An 18,781-nucleotide genomic window follows, 5' to 3' on the forward strand; every position below is an offset into this window, starting at 1 on the left:
CACCAGGATCCGTGCCTGAGAAGTAGGCCTCTCCTCGGGATATTTACTAGGAAATTTTATTCAAATAGAGGCTGGCGCCTGAGCCTTCCTTGGGGAATCCAGTGGGGTGGGAAAGGCCTGGACTAGCCTTCCCCCTGCCTCTTTGGGGCGTCCCTGGCGTGCTGCTCAAGTTGCCCGCCTGCCCTTAGGTTCTGGGCCCCCAGGCTCTCTCGGCCCACCGCAGAGCCTACAGCCCTGCCCTGTGCCAGCGCTCCCCAAGCACCCTTGGGCTGTCCCCCCGGGGCGCTGTCTGGGCCCTGGGGAGTGCCCGGGGCAAACTGCTCTCTTCTGGGCCATTCTTTCCCAGCCCCCTCCTCCCTTCCGTTTCCGCGGGCCCGTGTGGCCGGCAGCTGAGGCAGCGGCCGGCGCTGGGCAAGGGGGGCGGGCAGGCGTCGGGGCTCCTGCCCGCCCCTTCCCCTCAGCCGGCCCGCCCCGGGGCCTGGGCCAACTGAAACCACAGGAGGAGGAAGCGCGGAATCAGGAACTGGCCGGGGCGGTGTGGGGCCTGAGTGTAAGTCGGTCCTCAGCGGCCCAGGAGCAGCTGCCCACACCGGTAATGCCTGTACCGAGGCCCGGGAGGCGACGGCCAACCCGGGAGGCGGTTGGGCAGGGGCCTGGCGGGCGATCAGAGAGAGGGACATGGGACAGGGTGGAGCAGGGGTGGCGGGAGGGTAGGGACTGGGGGTGGGGGTGGGGGGGTGGCCGCCTGGGGTGCCTGCAAGGGCAGCCTTGGCCCTCTTGAGGGTCCAGTGCACATCTTGCACCTGCAGCGGGAGCTGGGTGGAAGGATCCAGGGAGGGATACTGGGAGGTTTCTGTTCCAAGCCTGGGGAGGGGACCACCGGCATCAGGCCTCCACCTGGGACACGGGGAAACACTGATGGCTCTCCCAGGCCAGGCGGTGTTTTGTACCCATCGCTGAATTCCAGGGGGACAGGCGTCCACCTTCTGCCTATCTGTGGCTCTTCAGCCCCTCACCTCCCTGTCCCGCCCCTCTGTCCATCTCCAGCTACTCGCCCCCAGTGGTGGCCTCTCCTCTCTCCATCCCCAGGACGACACTATGGGCTTCTCTTCGGAGCTGTGCAGCCCCCAGGGCCACGGGGCCGTGCAGCAGATGCAGGAGGCAGAGCTCCGGCTGCTGGAGGGCATGAGGAAGTGGATGGCCCAGCGGGTCAAGAGTGACAGGGAATATGCCGGGCTGCTTCACCACATGTCCCTGCAGGACAGCGGGGGCCAGAGCCGGGGCATCGGCCCCCACAGCCCCATCAGTCAGGTGGGACTCTAGACTCCCCCCTCTCCCCGCCCTCCATCAGCAAATTCCTGTGGGTGCTTGGGTAGGTCCGCCTGCCCCTTCCATTTCCTGGAGCCCCCCCGCTGGGGAGGGCTGGAGATTTGGCACACCCACCTCACAAGCGAGGTTCCCCACTCCCTGCCTTGCCTGCCCCTCCCCACTGCAGTCCTGGACAGAGCTCACCAGCCAGACAGAGGGCCTGAGCCGGGTGCTGAGGCAGCATGCGGAGGACCTGAACTCAGGGCCCCTGAGCAAGTTGAGCCTGCTGATCCGGGAACGTCAGCAACTGCGCAAAACCTACAATGAGCAGTGGCAGCAGCTGCAGCAGGAGCTCACCAAGGTGGGTGGGCTTCTGTCCTCCCTGCCTACATTTTGAGCCTCAGAGGGCTGGTTTTGCAAGGAACCCCTGGATTCCCTGAAGAAGTGGAAGTGTCTGACTGGCCCCCAGAGCCTGCTCCAGCTTCTTTCCCTCCTTCCTGCTGCAGCTAGGACTGGCCTTTGGTGGGTGGCCCCTCTGTGCTTTTTTCTGTCACCCCACTGTGTGCCTGTGTGTGCCCATCTCCTGCACTGCACCAGCTGGCCCTTGAGAGAGAGGGAGAGAGGGATGGCGCATGGCCCAAGGCTCACTCCTCCCTGGGACCCAGAGACTCCACGAGGCAGCAGCGTGGTCCCCTGACTCGGAGGTTAAGGACTGGGACTGTGAAGTGAGCCTGCCCACATTTGAATCCTGCCCAGCTCCTCGGTCTAGAGGCTGTTTGATAGGAGCTATTTACGTGGAGGCTTTAGCCTTCAATGTGCTGGGCAACCTTCTGTACCACACCCCTTCTCCCAGGGCAAACCTCAGCCTTGCAGCAGCCCCACAGCGGCCCCTGGTGGCCAGTCTTCACCCACTCGTCCCTCTCTCCAGGAGATCACCTAATTCAGGTGTTTGTAGGCAGTGTAAGCAGAGCACAGACTTGCCCATATGTTTGTCATACTATGGCTACTGAAGATCTAGGGCTTCCCTGGTGGTTCAGTGGTAGAGAATCCGCCTGCCAATGCAGGAGACACGGATGGGATCTCTGGGTCGGGAAGATCCCCTGGAGAAGGGAATGGCAACCCCCTCCAGTATTCTTGCCTGGAGAATCCCATGGACAGAATGAGCCTGGCAGGTTACAGTCCATGGGAGTCACAGAAGAGTCGGACATGACTTAGCGACTAAACAACAGCACTGAAGAGCTAAAATGGCAGAGCTGAGCAATTTTAACAGAGACTGCATGGCCTATAAGCCTAAAATGTTCCCGCTCTGGCCCTGAAGGAAAAGGCTGATCTAGTCTGTGCACTTCGCTCTGTGGCAGATGAGCAAGCTGAGGTTCAGAGGAGAGAGGAGGAGTTTGTTCTGAGTATCCCAGCACATCAGCAGGGAACTGGGGTCTTCATCCAGTCTTGACCATCTGTTGTTCCTGCCACCAGGAACATAATTGGGGACCCAGTACAAAAGGAAAACACAGGGCTCCTTGTCAACAAATTATTAAGAATTTCAAGATGGCATCAATGGCGTTCAGCCAAGCACAGGTCCTTCTAAGCGTGGAGCTCTGCACAGCCCACACACACGCCTGCCACCTGATACCACCCTCTGTAGGCCAAGGAGGGACAGTTGTCACCTGCCCAGTCCAGCTCTCTGCCACCCCCAGAGCTTCCCTGTCCTTCCCTGTCCTCCTCTGACCTTAACCTCAGCAACAACGGCTAAGTCCCAGGGGTCTCCAGGTCCTTCCTGAAGGATGGGCTTGGAGCACTTGCCCACCGGGACCACAGGCCCCGTCCAGGGCTGCACCTTGAGTAGGAATCCTCCAGGGACCTGCTGAACCACACCGGTCCCTCCTCTCTCCCCAGAGTCACAGCCAGGACATTGAGAAGCTGAAGAGCCAATACCGAGCCCTGGCACGGGACAGCGCTCAGGCCCGGCGCAAGTACCAGGAGGCCGGCAAAGGTCCGAGGCTTCCCTCCCTGACAAGCGTGGGGATTCCGCCCAGGCCGGTCCACAGGCATCACGGGGGTGGCAGGCGCCACCTAGGCCTCTGCTCTGGGTAACCCTCACCTCCTTCCCCCGCTCTGGCAGACAAGGACCGTGACAAGGCCAAGGACAAGTATGTGCGCAGCCTGTGGAAGCTCTTTGCTCACCACAACCGCTATGTGCTGGGCGTGCGGGCGGCACAGCTGCATCACCAGCACCACCACCAGCTCATGATGCCCAGCCTGCTTCAGTCCCTGCAAGACCTGCACCAGGAGATGGCCTGCATCCTGTGAGCCCACAGCCCCGCCCACCCCTGCTCCCACCGAGCCCGCCACAGCCCTAACGCCCAGAGGCAGGGCCCAGAACACCCCACCCTGAGAAACTGACCGTCCTGTAGTCACTTGCGAATGAGCCCTGGGCCAGTCAATTGACATGCAAATTATATTATTCTGGGCCCCTTATTGCAGGCTTCTCTTATGTGTATTGGCTCTTCCCTGGTGGCTCAGATGGTAAAGAATCTGCCTGCAATGCGGGAGACCTGAGTTTGATCCCTGGGTCAGGAAGATTCCCCTGGAGCAGTATAATACCCACTGCAGTATTCGTGCCTGGAGAATTCCATGGACAGGCCCCTCTGTCCATGGAGTCGCAGAAGAGTCGGACACAACTCTTCTGAGTGATTAAGACTTTCACTTTCATTATATATATTGAACACCATTCTAGGCTCTCTTGGGTAATCCAGCAGAGAACAGAGACCAAAATTCTGTCCTCTAGGATCATTCATTTGTGGAAAAAGAAAAAGAAATCAGCAAGTAAAGTTGAAAGCCTGTTAGAGGTGATAAATGCTATGGAGAAAAATAAGAAACTGGGGGTGCAGGGGGGCAAGGTAGGAGGTTATTGTTTTGGGTTTTTTTAAATAAGATAGTTCTTTATATGTATTTATTTTTTATTTTTACTTATTTATTTTTGGCTGCACTGGGTTTTCATTGTTGTGCAAAGGGCTTTCTCTTGTTGCAGCGATCAGGGGCTACTCTCTAGTTGTGCTGTGAGGCTTTTCTCTTGTGGAGCACGGGCTCTGGAGCATGAGCTTTAGTAGTTGTAGCACACAGGAGTAGTCGTCCTGAGGCATGTGGGATCTTCCCAGAGCAGGGATCGACCTGTGTCCCCTGCATTGGCAGACCTGCCCTGGACCACCAGGGAAGTCTAGGAGATTACTGTTTTAAGGGGGATGGTCTGGGAAAGCCTCAAAAGTGCAAGGATGAGCCAGGCAGATATTTGGAGAAGGGCCACACTAGAAACAGGGAACCACAGGCTCGAGGTGGGAGAATGCCTGAAATCAAGGAACAGCTAGGAAGCCAGTGTAGCCTGTGCAGAGCGCGGGAAGGATAGAGTCAGACAAGGGACTGCAGGAGGATAATAGAGGGTCCGGCAGGCCATTGTGAGCACTTTGGCTCCGAGTGGACCAGAAGAGTGGCCGGATCTGAGCCATCTTAATAAAGTCAGTCTGGCTGCTGAGTTAAGAACAGACTTCAGGGGGCAAGACAGGATTAGACCAGACAGGAGCCACTGCAGTGAGCCGGACCACAGACTACGGCCACTAGACCCAGGCAGTAGCAGTGGAGGGGAGAAGTGGTCAGGTCTCGGAAGTACTTTAAAAGTGAAGCCAGTGGAATTTCCTTATGGACTGGAAGCAGGGTGTGGATAGAACTGTCACGGAAGCTCCAGGGGCTTGGCCCAGAGCCCCTGGGAGGCAGAGGCCACGTGGAGAAGGCAATGGGAGAAGCAGGTTCAGGGGACAGCCAGAGGAGTTCATTTTTCAGCTGGTGGAGTCTGAGTGTCTAAGGGATGTCCAACGGGACGTGTTGAGTAGGTGGATGGTTACATGAGACCACTGGAGCTCTGGGAGGTGTTGGGACTGCAGGTATCAATATGGGGTCAGCACAGTGATGGCTTCGGGGGTTATCAGAGACCCCAGAGCCCCACTGTGGGGTTGACTGCCCCGAGCAAACACATTTGTAGCTCACATTTCCCGAGCACTTCCTCACACCACACACTCCACTCATACGCTGTCCCTGGGGTCTTGTTATGACTTCCAGGAGATGCTAAGTGACTTGCCTGTGGCCATTTGATTGGTCAATGATGGGGGGGGTGGGGAGTCTAACCCTATAGTGGGCCCAAATCCCGTGCCATGGGCCCCAAGCTTCTAGCCTTGTCCAGCCTGAGGCCTCCCTGACCCAGGGTCTGGTTTGGGGGCAGGAAGGAGACCCTACAGGAGTACCTGGAGATTAGCAGCCTGGTGCAAGACGAGGTGGTGACCATTCACCGGGAGATGGCTGCAGCGGTGGCCCGCATCCAGCCGGAAGCCGAGTACCAAGGCTTCCTGCAGCAGTACGGGTAAGCCCCTCCTCACAGGGGCCGGGCGCCCGGGCAGCTGGCCTGTCGGGCACTGACGGGCACTGTTGCCACAGGTCCACCCCTGACATCCCACCCTGTGTCACCTTTGACGAGTCACTGCTGGAGGAGACTGAGCTGCTGGAACCCGGGGAGCTTCAGCTGAACGAACTGACAGTGGAGAGTGTGCAGCACACGTGTGTGGGGGCTCGGCTGGGGGCGGGGGGCAGACGCTGCCCATGCAGCGCTGCGGCCAACCCGCTGGGCAGGGAGGCAGCCGAGGGGCGCGGCTCTCACTCTGCCCTTCCTCTGGGCGCAGGCTGACCTCGGTGACAGACGACCTGGCCGTGGCCACCCAGACGGTGCTCAGTCGGCAGGAGGCCGTCACTCAGCTGCAGCGAGAGCTCCGGAATGAGGAGCAGATCACCCACCCCCGGGAGCGGTGAGTGGGGCCCCCTGACAGCTGCCTCCTGGTCCTCCATGCCCTCCGTCTGGCCTGCCTGGCTCACCCCGGCCTTCAGCCGAGCTCCCCCCTCTCCCCTCCATCACTGCCCGCCCCTGCCTGCAGGGTGCAGCTGCTGGGCAAGAAGCAGGCGCTGCAGGAGGCGCTGCAGGGGCTGCAGGTCGCGCTGTGCGGGCAGGCCAAGCTGCAGGCCCAGCAGGAGCTGCTGCAGGCCAAGCTGGAGCGGCTGGGCCCCGGCGAGCCCCCGCCCGTCTTGCTCCTGCAGGATGACCGCCACTCCACCTCGTCCTCGGTGAGCCGCCCACTGGCTGCCCCCGGGCCGCCAGCCCTGCCCGCCCCCAGCCCCCGGGGGCTGCGCGCCTCATTTTCACCCTCCCCCTCCCTCCCCAAGCCCGGCCACCCGCTGACGTCTGTCCCTGGCCTCAGGAGCAGGAGCGAGAAGGGGGAAGGACGCCCACCCTGGAGATCCTCAAGAGCCACATCTCCGGAATCTTCCGTCCCAAGTTCTCGGTGAGTGGATTCACACCTCCGCCCTTCCCTAAGGGGTGGGCTAGGCCAGGGCTCTCAGGGACGTCTCCCTAGGCCTCTCCTACTACCGTGTCCGGAGTTTAGTTACTTACTGGAGGCTTCTCCCAGGCCACTTTTACTGGGGTGCCCCTCTCTTCCATGGGACTCCAGATCCTGTCACCCCTGCCCACCCCTTTCTCTCCGACGTTGTGTGGCACGGTCACCCCAGGGCTCTCCCTTCTCCAGGAGTGGTTGCGGGCTGTGGCCTGGTGGACAAGGCAAAGCTTGGTTTGAGATCGGCCAGCCTGGGCAAATTTATTGCTGGCTCCGAGGGTTGCAGGTGGCTCTATGTGGCACTTGGGCGGTTTGTGAGGACAGGAGGCCTGTGAGAGGCAGACAGACAGAGACAGACAGAGTCGTTGGCCTAGCGACCCCTCCTTGCCCCTCCTCTGTGCCTTTCCAGCTCCCCCCGCCGCTGCAGCTCGTTCCAGAGGTGCAGAAGCCCCTGCATGAGCAGGTGTGGTACCACGGGGCCATCCCACGGGCAGAGGTGGCTGAGCTCCTGACACATTCGGGGGACTTCCTCGTCCGGGAGAGCCAGGGCAAGCAGGAGTACGTGCTGTCAGTGCTGTGGGACGGCCAGCCCCGACACTTCATTATCCAGTCCGCTGATGTGAGTGGACCCCAGCCTCCCCTTCCCTTCCCTCTCCTCCCCTCCCCTCCCCTTCCCTTCAGCAGGAAATGACCTTGAGACTGTAGAAAGGAGCTGCTATGTCTTAGAGGCCTCCCCGGCAGAGCTGAAAGGGGCCGCAGAGACCACCCAATCCCTGCAAAAACCAACAGAGGTTAAGCCTTCAGCGTGCATCCCCCATAAGATGGGGGAGCAGGCTTGTCATGCACCCTCAGGTCTCTGCCTCTCGCCCCAGGCCGGCCCTTTCTCCCCGCTACTCTTCCTTCCTCTCCTCTCCCACGGCTCAGTGACCCCCCCACCCCCAGCAGTGGAGGCCATTGACCCCAGGTCCCCCCGCCCCTGCAGAACCTGTACCGACTGGAAGGAGATGGCTTTCCCAGCATCCCCCTGCTCATCGACCACCTGCTGCGCTCCCAGCAGCCCCTCACCAAGAAGAGCGGCATCGTCCTGAACAGGGCTGTGCCCAAGGTGAGCCTGCGGCAGGGGCTGGGGCTGCGGGTTTAGGCCCACAGAGGATCCTGACATCGAGGGCTTTTCAGGTCCCCAGCAATACATATACATATGTGGGCTTGCCAGGTGCCACTAGCTGGGAAGAACCCACCTGCCAGTTCAGGAGACGTGAGCAATGCAGGTTCAATTCCTGGGTTGGGAAGATTCCAGTATTTCTTGTCTGGAAAATCCCATGCACAGAGGAGCCCAGTGGGGCTACCGTCCACAGAATTGCAAAGAGTCAGACACAACTGTAAGCGACTTTAGCACACACACACAGGATACATATTAACACATACAGGGAGCCCAGCCAGCCTCCTGCTAGGCTTGAAACATCAAGATCACTGCTATTTCCTGAGCCTCACACACCAGGCTGGTGCTCACCCACTTAGTGCCCCTGCCCGGTCCCTGAGTCATCTAGGTGTGATCTTGGGTCCAAACCCCGTTTTACAGACCAAGAAACCAAGATGCCAAGAAATGAAAGACACAGCGTCAGTGGGGGGTGTCCAGTCTGTCATAGGGCCCAGCATGTGCGCCCGCCACTGACTTCTGACCCCTCCAACCTCCTCCCTTCCTCAGGACAAGTGGGCACTCAGCCACGAGGACCTGGTGCTGGGCGAGCAGATTGGGCGGGTGAGTTGAGTGTGCTCTGCCAGCTCCTGGCCGCCTACCTTTCCGTCCCCCAGCATCCCTTCCGTCCATCCAAGTCACACCAGCACCCCCACCTCCAGAGCTCTTTGGCCTCCGTGCCTCAATCTGATTCCCAACTTGGACCCCTGTCCACTGTCCATCCACTGCCGTACACCGTCCTGCCAGAAACTGAGGGGAAAGTGCCTGCCTTGACAACTCCCCAGAGACGCTGCTGCCAGCTTCGCACCATACTCCCCTCACAAGCACGCACATCACGCCCACCCCCCACCCCCACCTCAAGGAGGCGAGACATGCTCCTTTCACGTGACCTGTAAAATACCAGCTTGTGGCTTGGCGGGCCAGTGGTGAAGACTCCATGCTCCCAAAGCAGGGGGCACGAGTTTGATTCTTATCGGGGAACTAAGATCCTGCCTGCTGCATGGCATGGCCAAAAATAAATAGATAAGCAAATATAAATGAATATAAATACATGCAATATATTCTTAGGAAAGAAGGCACTGTCCTAAAACTCAGAATGCTTTTCCAACCCAAGCAAAAGTGATTTTTGAACCGATGTCACTTCTCAGTGACTGCAGTCAATCAGAGGTGACTTTCTCAGCCTGTCCCCCACGTCTGCTTGGCCCCCTGAACTGAGAGCCAGAATGAGCAGGACTGAGTGAGGGGGGTGCTGAGTCAAGGGCGGGTTGGGACAGGGTGGGCTGTGCTCCTGGGCGCAGGAGAGGCCCACAGTCCAGGGAAGACAGGTGGGAACCCCAGACTGTTTCAGGGAAACTTTGGCGAAGTGTTCAGTGGACGCCTGCGAGCAGACAATACCCTGGTGGCAGTGAAATCCTGTCGCGAGACGCTCCCCCCTGACCTCAAGGCCAAGTTTCTGCAGGAAGCGAGGTGGGTGATGCAACACCCATCACTGTAGCTCCTCCGGATGACAGGTTCCCCAGCACATGGCAGGACATTTGACCTCTGAAGGGCTTGACTTCTGCCTTGTCGTTTAATCCTCCTGGCCTCCCCGTAGCTTGGCGGGGTCCAGGCTCGGGGACCCACCCAAAGTCACATGGCCTGGTCAGCTGCTCTTGTCCCCTGCTGCCTGTCTCCTGTTCTCCCTTGGGCCACCTGGCCTTCCCTGGGGCTCCTGGGTCTGGGGAGGTGAATGTGTAAGACCCCTCCCACCCCTGCCCGAGGCGGGAGCCTAAGCAGCACCCCCAACCCCTCAGGATCCTGAAGCAGTACAGTCACCCCAACATCGTGCGTCTCATTGGCGTCTGCACCCAAAAACAGCCCATCTACATCGTCATGGAGCTTGTGCAGGGTGAGCAGAGGGGGCTGACCTCTGGGGGTGGGGCGCTCAGCCGGGCTAGGTCTCTCCCATCTTGAACCTCCCACCAACACTGCCCACTCCCAGGGGGCGACTTCCTGACCTTCCTTCGGACGGAGGGAGCCCGCCTGCGGGTGAAGACACTGCTGCAGATGGTAGGGGACGCGGCCGCGGGCATGGAGTACCTGGAGAGCAAGTGCTGCATTCACCGGTGAGGGGGTGAGGGGTGTGTGTAGCAGGCCATCCCAACACCCCTTCCCCACCCCTGCCCCTTCACCAGCAGGCACCAGCTCCAGAGGTGGGGTGTGCCTCAAAGGGACCAGGTATCATCACAGGGGCAGCTCTGGCCCGTGGCTGTGTTGAGTGCGCCCTGGTCAGGCAGCTGGCAGGTGCCACACGGACGTTGGCCACATGAGCCCCATGTCCTGCTTCGCCCAGGGACCTGGCTGCTCGAAACTGCCTGGTGACAGAGAAGAATGTCCTGAAGATCAGCGACTTTGGGATGTCCCGGGAGGAAGCCGACGGGATCTACGCGGCCTCAGGGGGTCTCAGACAAGTCCCCGTGAAGTGGACCGCACCGGAGGCCCTTAACTACGGTACCTGGGCCTGATCCACGCTGGCCGCAAGGCCCGAGGCCGGGCACGGGTGCCGCCACCTGCCCCTCTCTGGCCGGTGGGCGTGGCCCACTCACGCTGCCTCACCTCCTCGCAGGCCGCTACTCCTCCGAGAGTGATGTGTGGAGCTTTGGCATCTTGCTCTGGGAGACCTTCAGCCTGGGGGCCTCCCCCTACCCCAACCTCAGCAATCAGCAGACCCGGGAGTTCGTGGAAAAGGGTAAGGGAACCCGGTGGCCTGACAGCAGTCCCAGAGCCAGGCCCTCTTCCTGGCACTCCAGCTGGACTCTTCCAGGTCTCCTGTCTATCCTCCCCACTGGGGTACAGTAAGGACGATCCTTGAGGTACCATCCGGGGAACCCCTGTTATGTGCCAGGCTATACCTTTATTTCATTTACTCTTTTTAAAAAATGTTTATTTATTTAATTATTTTCAGCTGCTCTGGGTCTTCGCAGCTGTGTGGACTTTTCTCTAGTTGCAGCCAGTGGGAGCTACTCTGTAGTTGCAGTGTTGAGGCTTCTCATTGTGGTGGCTTCTCTTGTTGTGGAGCACAGGCTGTAGGCACGCAGGCTTCAGTCGCTGCAGCTCCCAGGCTCTAGAGCACAGGCTCAGTAGTTGTGGCACACAGGCTTAGTTGCTCTTCAGCACGTGGGATCTTCCCAGACCAGGGATAGAACCCGTGTCGCCTGCATTGGCAGGTGGATTCTTTACCACTGAGCCACCAGGGAAGCCCTTCATTTACTCTTCATAACATGTGAGGTCAGGATTAAAAGGTCCCTTTTACAGAAGGAAATTGAGATCTCACAGGAGTCACACCGCTAGCACACGGTGACTTGAGATTAGAATCTCTGTATTTCTGGGAAAGAACAGGGGGCTCCTTAAAAATGCTGCAAGAAAAAAAAAGGAGAACTTTGCAGCTTAAGCAGCTCCCATTGCTCCTGGCATGTCCCCAGGGGCTGCCAGGGGCCCTCAGACCCCCTCCTTATGCCTGGTGCACTGTGCTTGTCCTCACAGGGGGCCGCCTGCCCTGCCCTGAGCTGTGCCCCGACGCTGTGTTCAGACTCATGGAGCACTGCTGGGCCTACGAGCCAGGGCAGCGGCCCACCTTCAGCAGCATCTACCAGGAATTACAGAGCATCCGAAAGCGGCATCGGTGAGGCTGGGCCCCACTGCTCAAGCCAGCGGCCCCTGCGGGCAAGATCATACCTCTTCAACAGGGCTCCAGCTCACCCCGCTGGACAGCTCTTCATCGTCCTGCACTCCAGCCTCCGGATTCTATGCTGCCGTGCAGGGCTGCAGCTCCCGGCCTGCCCTGCATCCCTGCTCCTTCCAGGGCTTCCTCTTCCAGGCAGAAATAATAAACCCATTTATTTGTGCTCATCAGGTGCTCTCAGCATGTGCAGTCCTCTGGAGGGCAGGTCTCAGGAGGACCAGAGGGCCTGTACCGTGGCCATGGGGAAGGAGGAGGATGGGCAGCGTTCGCAGGGCGGAACTGACGCAGCGTGCTTGGTAGCTGTTGGATGTGAGGCTTAGGGAGGAGGGAGAAAGACCAGGACGATGTGCAGGCTTCAGACCAGATGGAGGTGTTATTTCTGAATTAGGAGCCCAGGCAAAGGATCACAGCCATGGGAAGGATGGCAAGTTAGGAGAAGCATTTGAGGGGCCTGTGGGGATCTAAGTGTGACATATAAGTCTGGAAGCTCAGAGGGAAGTAAAGGCTGGCAGCTGAGGTTTGAAAGTGAAAGTGGAAGTTTCTCAGTCGTCTCCGACTCTGTGACCCCATGGACTATATAGTCCATGGAATTCTCCAGGCCAGAATACTAGAGTGGGTAGCCTTTCCCTTCTCCAGGGATCTTCCCAACCCAGGGATTGGACCCAGGTCTCCCACATTGCAGGTGGATTCTTTACCGGCTGAGCCACAAGGGAAATCGTTAGCTTATAAATGTTTACAGATCCTGAGTCTGTGTCCCACAGTCACATGAGATACAGGAGGGAAGAGGAGAGTGTCGGGAAAGTTGGAGTTCCACCCAGAGCAGATGGAGTGGCTGGAGAGAAAGAAAATGCTTCACATCTCTCAAGACAAGTTTACCGAGCAATGAGGGGCCCTCACTTCCTCCCTTAAGTCCCCCTGAAACCTAAAAGGTTATCTGAAACTTTTCTAGCAGCAACAGTGAAGGTCAAAAGGACAAAGAGGGACTTTCCTGGTGGTCCAGCAGTTAAGACTCTGTGCTTCTACTGAAGTGGGTTCAATCCCTGGTTGAGGAACTAAGATCCTGCATGCTGTGCAGTGCAGCCAAAAAAAAAAAAAAGAAGAAGTATAAACAAGCTGAAAAACAGAAACTAGGAAGACTTTAGCTCCAAAGGACAAAGCAGCAATAATTTTGAGGTAAAAATGGCCATCTTTCAAGAAAGTCCAAGAAGCCGTTGATAGCTACTTTCAAAGAGATGAAAGGTGAAAGGCCTAATACTTGTTTAAACAAGAGGAAATCGAGTTAGAGTGTGACTAAGTGAAAATTCAAACTGTGTCTCCATTAGAAGTGGTGAAAAGTGGAACTGAAGAACTTCTGCTTCAGGGTAGGATGTGGTAGGTCCCCACAGCCCCCACACCCATTGCAACAATGAAGAGGAAACAGTCAGACGAAGGTAATAGTTTTTAAAGGCAATGGCAAGTAGTGTTAGGAAATAAAGACCATATGAATTAAAATTTCAGGGAGGAGAAAGCCCCTCCAAGGTGAACTGATGATGCACAAGTATTCTCTTCCCTGAGATGTTCGCTGATCTGGGACATCTCTGATGATCAGCATTAAGAGGTGCTGTTGGGGAGCAGGGGAAGAAATGGTGATTACAGGGACTGTGCTATGGATTGGCACCTAGAGGAACCCCAAATGCAAAGCGAGTTTCCCCCATGGAACATTCGCTGAATTCTGGAGTAGTGTGGGCAACCAGGCATGGGCTGGGCTGGAAAGGCAGAGGTTTAGAGGGAGGGGCGCTGAAACAAACAAACTGGTCTCTCCCTCAAGATACTGGCCAGGTTTTGAAACTATGGGAGGCTAAAGAGCTAACTTTAAAATCTCTTTAGAGCAGAATTTGAAAGATTTGGAGAGACAGAGACTGGCCAGGCTTTCCCAGATCTGAGGTTTATCAGAACTATAACTCTGCCCCAACTCAGCTCAATGCTTGATCACATCAAGGTAACTAGCTCCTCTGGGAACCCTTGGGGAGAAGTTGGGGAAAGGAATAACATAATATTTTACCCTTCTTTTATACCCAAAATGCAACATATGATAAACACTATAAAACATGCAAAAAGAAAGAAAAATGGCACCAATATACAAGAGAAAAAATAAACAATAGAAGCAGACCCACAAATGATCCAGATACTGGAGCTGGCAGGTAAGGATTTCAAAATAACTATGCCTAATATGTTAAACAGAAAAAACTGGACACAATAGATGCAAATACAAAGAATTTCAACAGGGTTGGAATCTATTTTAAAAGAATCAAAGGAGCAGGTAGAACTGAAAAATGTCATCTCTGAAATTACAAATTCTAAAAATTCATAGAACTAAAGGATAAAGTCACATACAGACTAAACACAGAGTCCCAGGATTCGTTCTCTAACCAAAAGACAGTTAGTGAGTGAACTTAAAGTCAGATTTACAGCGTCTAAACTAAAAAAGGGCTTCCCTGGTGGCTCAGACGGTAAAGAATCTGTCTGTAATACAGGAGATGTGGGTTTGATCCCTGGGTTGGGAAGATTCCCTGGAGAAGGGAATGGCAACCCACTCTAGTATTCTTGCCTGGAGAATCCCATGGAGAGAGGAGCCTGGCAGGCTACAGTCCATGGGGTCGCAAAGAGTCAGACACGACTTAGCAACTACACCACCACCACCAGTATTCATACCTGGAAAATCCCATGGACAGAGAAGCCTGGAGTGCTATAGTCCATGGGGTTGCAAAGAGTCCAACATAACTGAGCAACTAATAGTTTCACTTTTGAACTAAGAAAGAGAGAAGTAGAAATAGAACAGAGCCTAAGAAACATGTGAGACTCCAAGGTAACTGAAGTTCCAGGAGAGAGAGGAGCTAGAACCAGAGTAAACTGGAGATCACCCAAATGTCTATATAGCAATAAAAAAGAACAAACCATAAGTATATGCACCAAACACTGATGAATCTCAAAGACAGGTTGAGCAAAGAAACTCTGTGTGAAGCAGTGCTTGTGATTCCATTTCAGGAAGTTCAAGCACAGGCAAAACCAAGCTGTAGAGAAATGAAAACAGTGGTTGTCTGAGGGGCACCAACAGAAGTGGTCGGCGCATAGGGAAACAGCACTGCCTTGGTGTCCTTATAACCTTGCATGTCTCTACACTGACCACGTGGGCAAGGTTTGTGCCTGGCGACTGGAGTCTTGACAGAATATACCACTATTATTCCTGGAGCAAGAGGACACAGCAGCCTAGAGAGGAGCCTTCCTATATTGTGGGAGACCACTTTTCATTTCTCTAGTTTCATTTGAGTGCAGGCTTCCCATCTGGCCCCCTTCCCTTGTGAAGTAAGGCCCGAGGCCCTACAACTGCTTGGCCATAGTTGAGAGTTGGCTCTGTAGCTGCAGAGTGGCCTGCCACCATGCCTCCTGTCATCTGTCCCTTCAGTTCAGTGTCAGCCTACAGCATTAGGAGCACTAGACAGAACTTGACACCATGCTGGTCATGCTTTTGCTCTTGGTGTGAGTAATGAGCTGTCTCGATCCTTGCGCCAGAGTTCTAGCCCACACTTGACCTGACAGCCCACGGAGCCCTGTCTTTGCTCCAGAAAAGGGATGTGACCTTTTCGGCCCCACACTGAGTGCCAACATGGCCAAGTAGTCACTTTCTTTTAGTCCGCTGTGACCTCAGTCTGGATTCATTATGGAGACATGCATACCCAGATGATGAAATGTGTGTTCTTAGGTGCTCAATTGTGTCCAACTCTCTGTGACTCTTTGGACTGTAGCCCGCCAGGCTCCTCTATCCGTGGGTTTTTTAGGCAAGAATATTGGAGTGGGTTGCCATGCCCTCCTCCAGGGGATCTTCCTGACTCAGGGATTGAACCTTAGTCTCCTGTGTCTCCTGCATTGCAGGCAGATTCTTTACCTGCTGATTCATCAGGAAAGCCCTAATCTTTTAGTACTACACATATTTTTGAAAGCTGTCTCAAATCTTTCAGGGACTGAAGTTGTATACTCCTAAATACATTAATTGGTTGTTTCACAGAAACTCTCTTTGTATGGCAGATTTTCCTATCCATTAATGAAAAAAAAACTGTGGTAAAATGTAGATGATGAAATTGCTACCCCAAATTCAGATTGAACGTTTGCTCAACTCTAGCAGCCCAAGGCTGAAACCAAATCTTCTCTTGCTCTTGAGGATGTCTCTGGGAAACTCTTCAGCTACCGTGCAATCATTTTCCCAGAATGGAAACCTCGGCAAAGGTCAAGGTAACAGACTACAGGCCAGGGTAGGGAGAGAAACCTGCCATAAGGCCATGTGTGTTTGGCTATTACACAAGGGGTCCCCAAAGAGGAAAGTGATAGTCTTTCCATGAAGACAAACTCTCTTGTTTTTTTGCTTTTGTTTTTGAATATTTAGTTATTCATTTGGCTGCAGCATGAGGGGTCTTAGTTGCTCCACAGCACATTGGAACCCTAACCCATGAGCCATGTATTGCAAGGCAGATTCTCAACCCCTGGACCACCAGGACTTCTGAAAACTCTCTCTCGTTATTGGGCTCTGAGAGGACAGACCTGGCTAATGTCTTTTTAAACATTCCATTATACCCAAAGAATGGAAATCAGCTTGTCTTTATTGGCTTGGGTTATAATACACCTTTTCAGTGCTGTCACAGGTCTACCTGAATTCCCCTGTGATTTGCCACCAGTGGAAACACCAAAACATGGAGTAGCCTGGAATCCCATTAGAAGCACCTTGGTATTATTCTATCGATGACATCCTAATTAGAAAAACAAGCCAGTTCAAACTGCCCTAGACAGGATAGCACAATACCTACCCCAAGGCAGGAAAATGTGGTGGCTTTTCCTGCTGCAGAACATGGGCTCTGGGATGTGCAGGCTTCAGTAGTTGTGGTGCCCAGGCTTAGTTGCCCTGCGGCATGTGGAATCTTCCCAGACCAGGGATGCAATGAGTGCCCCCTGCACTGGCAGGCAGACTCTTAACCACTGGACCACCAGGGAAGTCCTAACTCTCTCTCTTGAGAGAGACCCTCACAAACAGGGAGGGTCTAAGGTTGATCCCCAGTAGCATCTGGGATACTGTGGTTTGGCTACAGATAAGGAGACTGGCTGTGGTCTAATCCGCAAGTGGGTCTGATCATCCTGCTGGGACACATAGGTGTGGTCACTCTCAACTTATGTTGCCTAAGATAGACAGGCAGCAAGTGCCTATTGGTGCAAGCTCCCACCAGTGCAATGAATCGGACCACCTCTTGGGGTGACTGATGCTCCTGAAAAGAATTCTTTGCTGGATACATGAAAGGTCAGGGTGGTGGAAGGTAGACTGTTTAGAAACGGCTCTGATACATTGCCCTGATGACTTTGCCACGGGAGGCAAGGCTTGATCACTGTCCAATTTGAGTCTTGTCAGAACACCCTATGATTCCTCCTGAACAGGGGGAGAGAAGCAGCCTGGTGAAGAGCCACCTTCTTCTGGGAGATTCCACAAAGCCATTTCTCATCCCTTTGCCTAGTTTCAGTGAAGGGTAGGCCTCTTCACCTTGCCCCACCCTTCTCCCCCCACTTAGAGTGTAGCAGCAGGTCATAAAGTTGTCTGATAGCAGCTGAGTTATTAATAGTTGGCTTCTCAGCTGCAGCGACACCTACCACCAAGCTCCCTGTCATCTGGTCCTTCCAGTTCAGTGTCATCCTGTGGCTGGGGAAAGCTGGGACCAGGCTGGCCATGCTTTTGCTGTCTGTGTGGGTAATAGCAGTCTGGATCCATTGGGGCTTATCATCTCCTTACTAGCTGGATCTCATGGAAGTATGGTAGACACATCTTGCTAGGTGTCTGCAGAGATTTGTGCACAATGATTTGCGGCCCTGTTAGCTACCATGCTGCTCTTAGGGAATGTTTGACCTTTCAAAAAAATTATTTATTTATTTTTGGCTACTCTGGGTCTTGGTTGCTGCACTTCGGATTTCTCTAGCTGTGGCAAGCAGGGCCTACTCTCTTGTTGCCAAACACAGGCTCCAGGTCCTTTGGGCTTCATTAGTTGCAGCTTATGGGTTCAGTAGTTGTGGCACACAGGCTTAGCTGCCCTGCAGCATGTGCTCTGCAGAATCCTCCAGAACCAGGGACCGAATCCATGTCCCCTGCATCGGCAGGCAGCTTTTTAATCACTGGACCTCCAGGGAAGTCCTTGACCTCTTGATAGAGGGGAACCTTTGGGAGTGATGAGAAAGTTCTGTGTTTTGATCTGAGTGATGATTAAACCTGTATATTCATTTATAGCTGAGTTTTAAACTCATCAAACAGTATACTTAAGACTTGAGCCACATACTTTGTTGTGTCTCAGTTTAAAAAAAAAAAGACTTACCAGAGAACCAATAAGAGCTCTTGTAACTAAGCTTATGATTGCCAAAATGAACAATTCAGTAGACAGGTTGGAAGATAAATTTCCCAGACCACAAGGACAAAGCACAGAAACACAGGATAAACACAGAGGATGATGAACCCAGACTACCTCTAACACTTTAGTAACAGGCATGTTAGTTAGCAAATAAACCTAGAAAAATGTTTCTGATGGTAATAAATGAAATGGGAGTTAAAACAATGAAGTGGGTTTGACAATCTGGCTAATCAACAAAAAAGTTGCTTAAGCAATTTTCTAGTTTGTAATTGATGGTGGAAGCTGGCACAACTCTTTTGGGGAGCAATAGAATGCCAAGTATCATTAGTCTTATCAGTCCTAATCTTTTGAGCAGGTAACCTCACAGCTGCAAATTTGTCCTAAGGTAATAATTCTAATTTTTTAAAATATTTATTTAGTTTTGGCTGCACTAGGTCTTAGTTGTGGTTCGTGGGCTCAGTAGTTGCCCTATGGCATGTGGAATCTTATTTTCCCAGCCAGGGATCGAACCTGAGTCCTCTGCACTGGAAGATTTTTAACCCCTGGACCACCAGGCACGTCCCAAGGTAATACTTTTAAAAGAAGACAAGTAGAGATGTTCACTGGTGTGGTTTAGTATGCTGCAAAATTATAAACCCTGATGTCCAGTAAAAGGACAAGCGAGAAATGTATGTGTCTTATTCATTAATTGCAAACTCAGAGAGGGAATTGTCATTAATGC

General features: G+C 54.3%; 1 protein-coding gene across 3 annotated transcripts; it reads left to right on the forward strand.

The window, feature by feature from the left end:
• The first annotated feature begins 460 nt into the window (after positions 1-460).
• Positions 461-11,817, forward strand: FES (FES proto-oncogene, tyrosine kinase). 3 transcript variants are annotated; one of them, XM_020905794.2, is made up of 19 exons: positions 461-550; positions 1,090-1,311; positions 1,496-1,669; positions 3,202-3,298; positions 3,428-3,611; positions 5,576-5,713; positions 5,788-5,907; positions 6,030-6,152; positions 6,279-6,465; positions 6,600-6,683; positions 7,144-7,353; positions 7,717-7,839; positions 8,440-8,493; positions 9,278-9,396; positions 9,723-9,817; positions 9,911-10,034; positions 10,262-10,419; positions 10,535-10,657; positions 11,452-11,817. In XM_020905794.2, the coding sequence occupies exons 2-19, from the start codon at positions 1,099-1,101 to the stop codon at positions 11,592-11,594; spliced, it is 2,469 nt and encodes an 822-aa protein (XP_020761453.1). In that variant the 5' UTR covers positions 461-550; positions 1,090-1,098; the 3' UTR covers positions 11,595-11,817. The 3 variants fall into 3 exon arrangements, with proteins under 3 accessions (XP_020761453.1, XP_070334421.1, XP_020761452.1); XM_070478320.1 differs by having other exon boundaries at positions 483-592; positions 1,048-1,311; XM_020905793.2 differs by having other exon boundaries at positions 483-592.
• The last annotated feature ends 6,964 nt before the right edge of the window (positions 11,818-18,781 follow it).

The sequence above is a fragment of the Odocoileus virginianus genome, chromosome 16 (genome assembly GCF_023699985.2).
Source record: "Odocoileus virginianus isolate 20LAN1187 ecotype Illinois chromosome 16, Ovbor_1.2, whole genome shotgun sequence".
Classification (NCBI taxonomy): Eukaryota; Metazoa; Chordata; class Mammalia; order Artiodactyla; family Cervidae; genus Odocoileus; species Odocoileus virginianus.

Excerpts from the sequence above, each read along its gene's own strand:
- FES (XM_020905794.2), top strand. The coding sequence starts at position 1,099 with ATGGGCTTCTCTTCGGAGCTGTGCAGCCCCCAGGGCCACGGGGCCGTG. Across the intron at positions 8,494-9,277 it reads TGGGCGAGCAGATTGGGCGG|GGAAACTTTGGCGAAGTGTT; the intron begins GTGAGTTGAGTG and ends AGACTGTTTCAG. Across the intron at positions 10,420-10,534 it reads ACCGGAGGCCCTTAACTACG|GCCGCTACTCCTCCGAGAGT; the intron begins GTACCTGGGCCT and ends ACCTCCTCGCAG.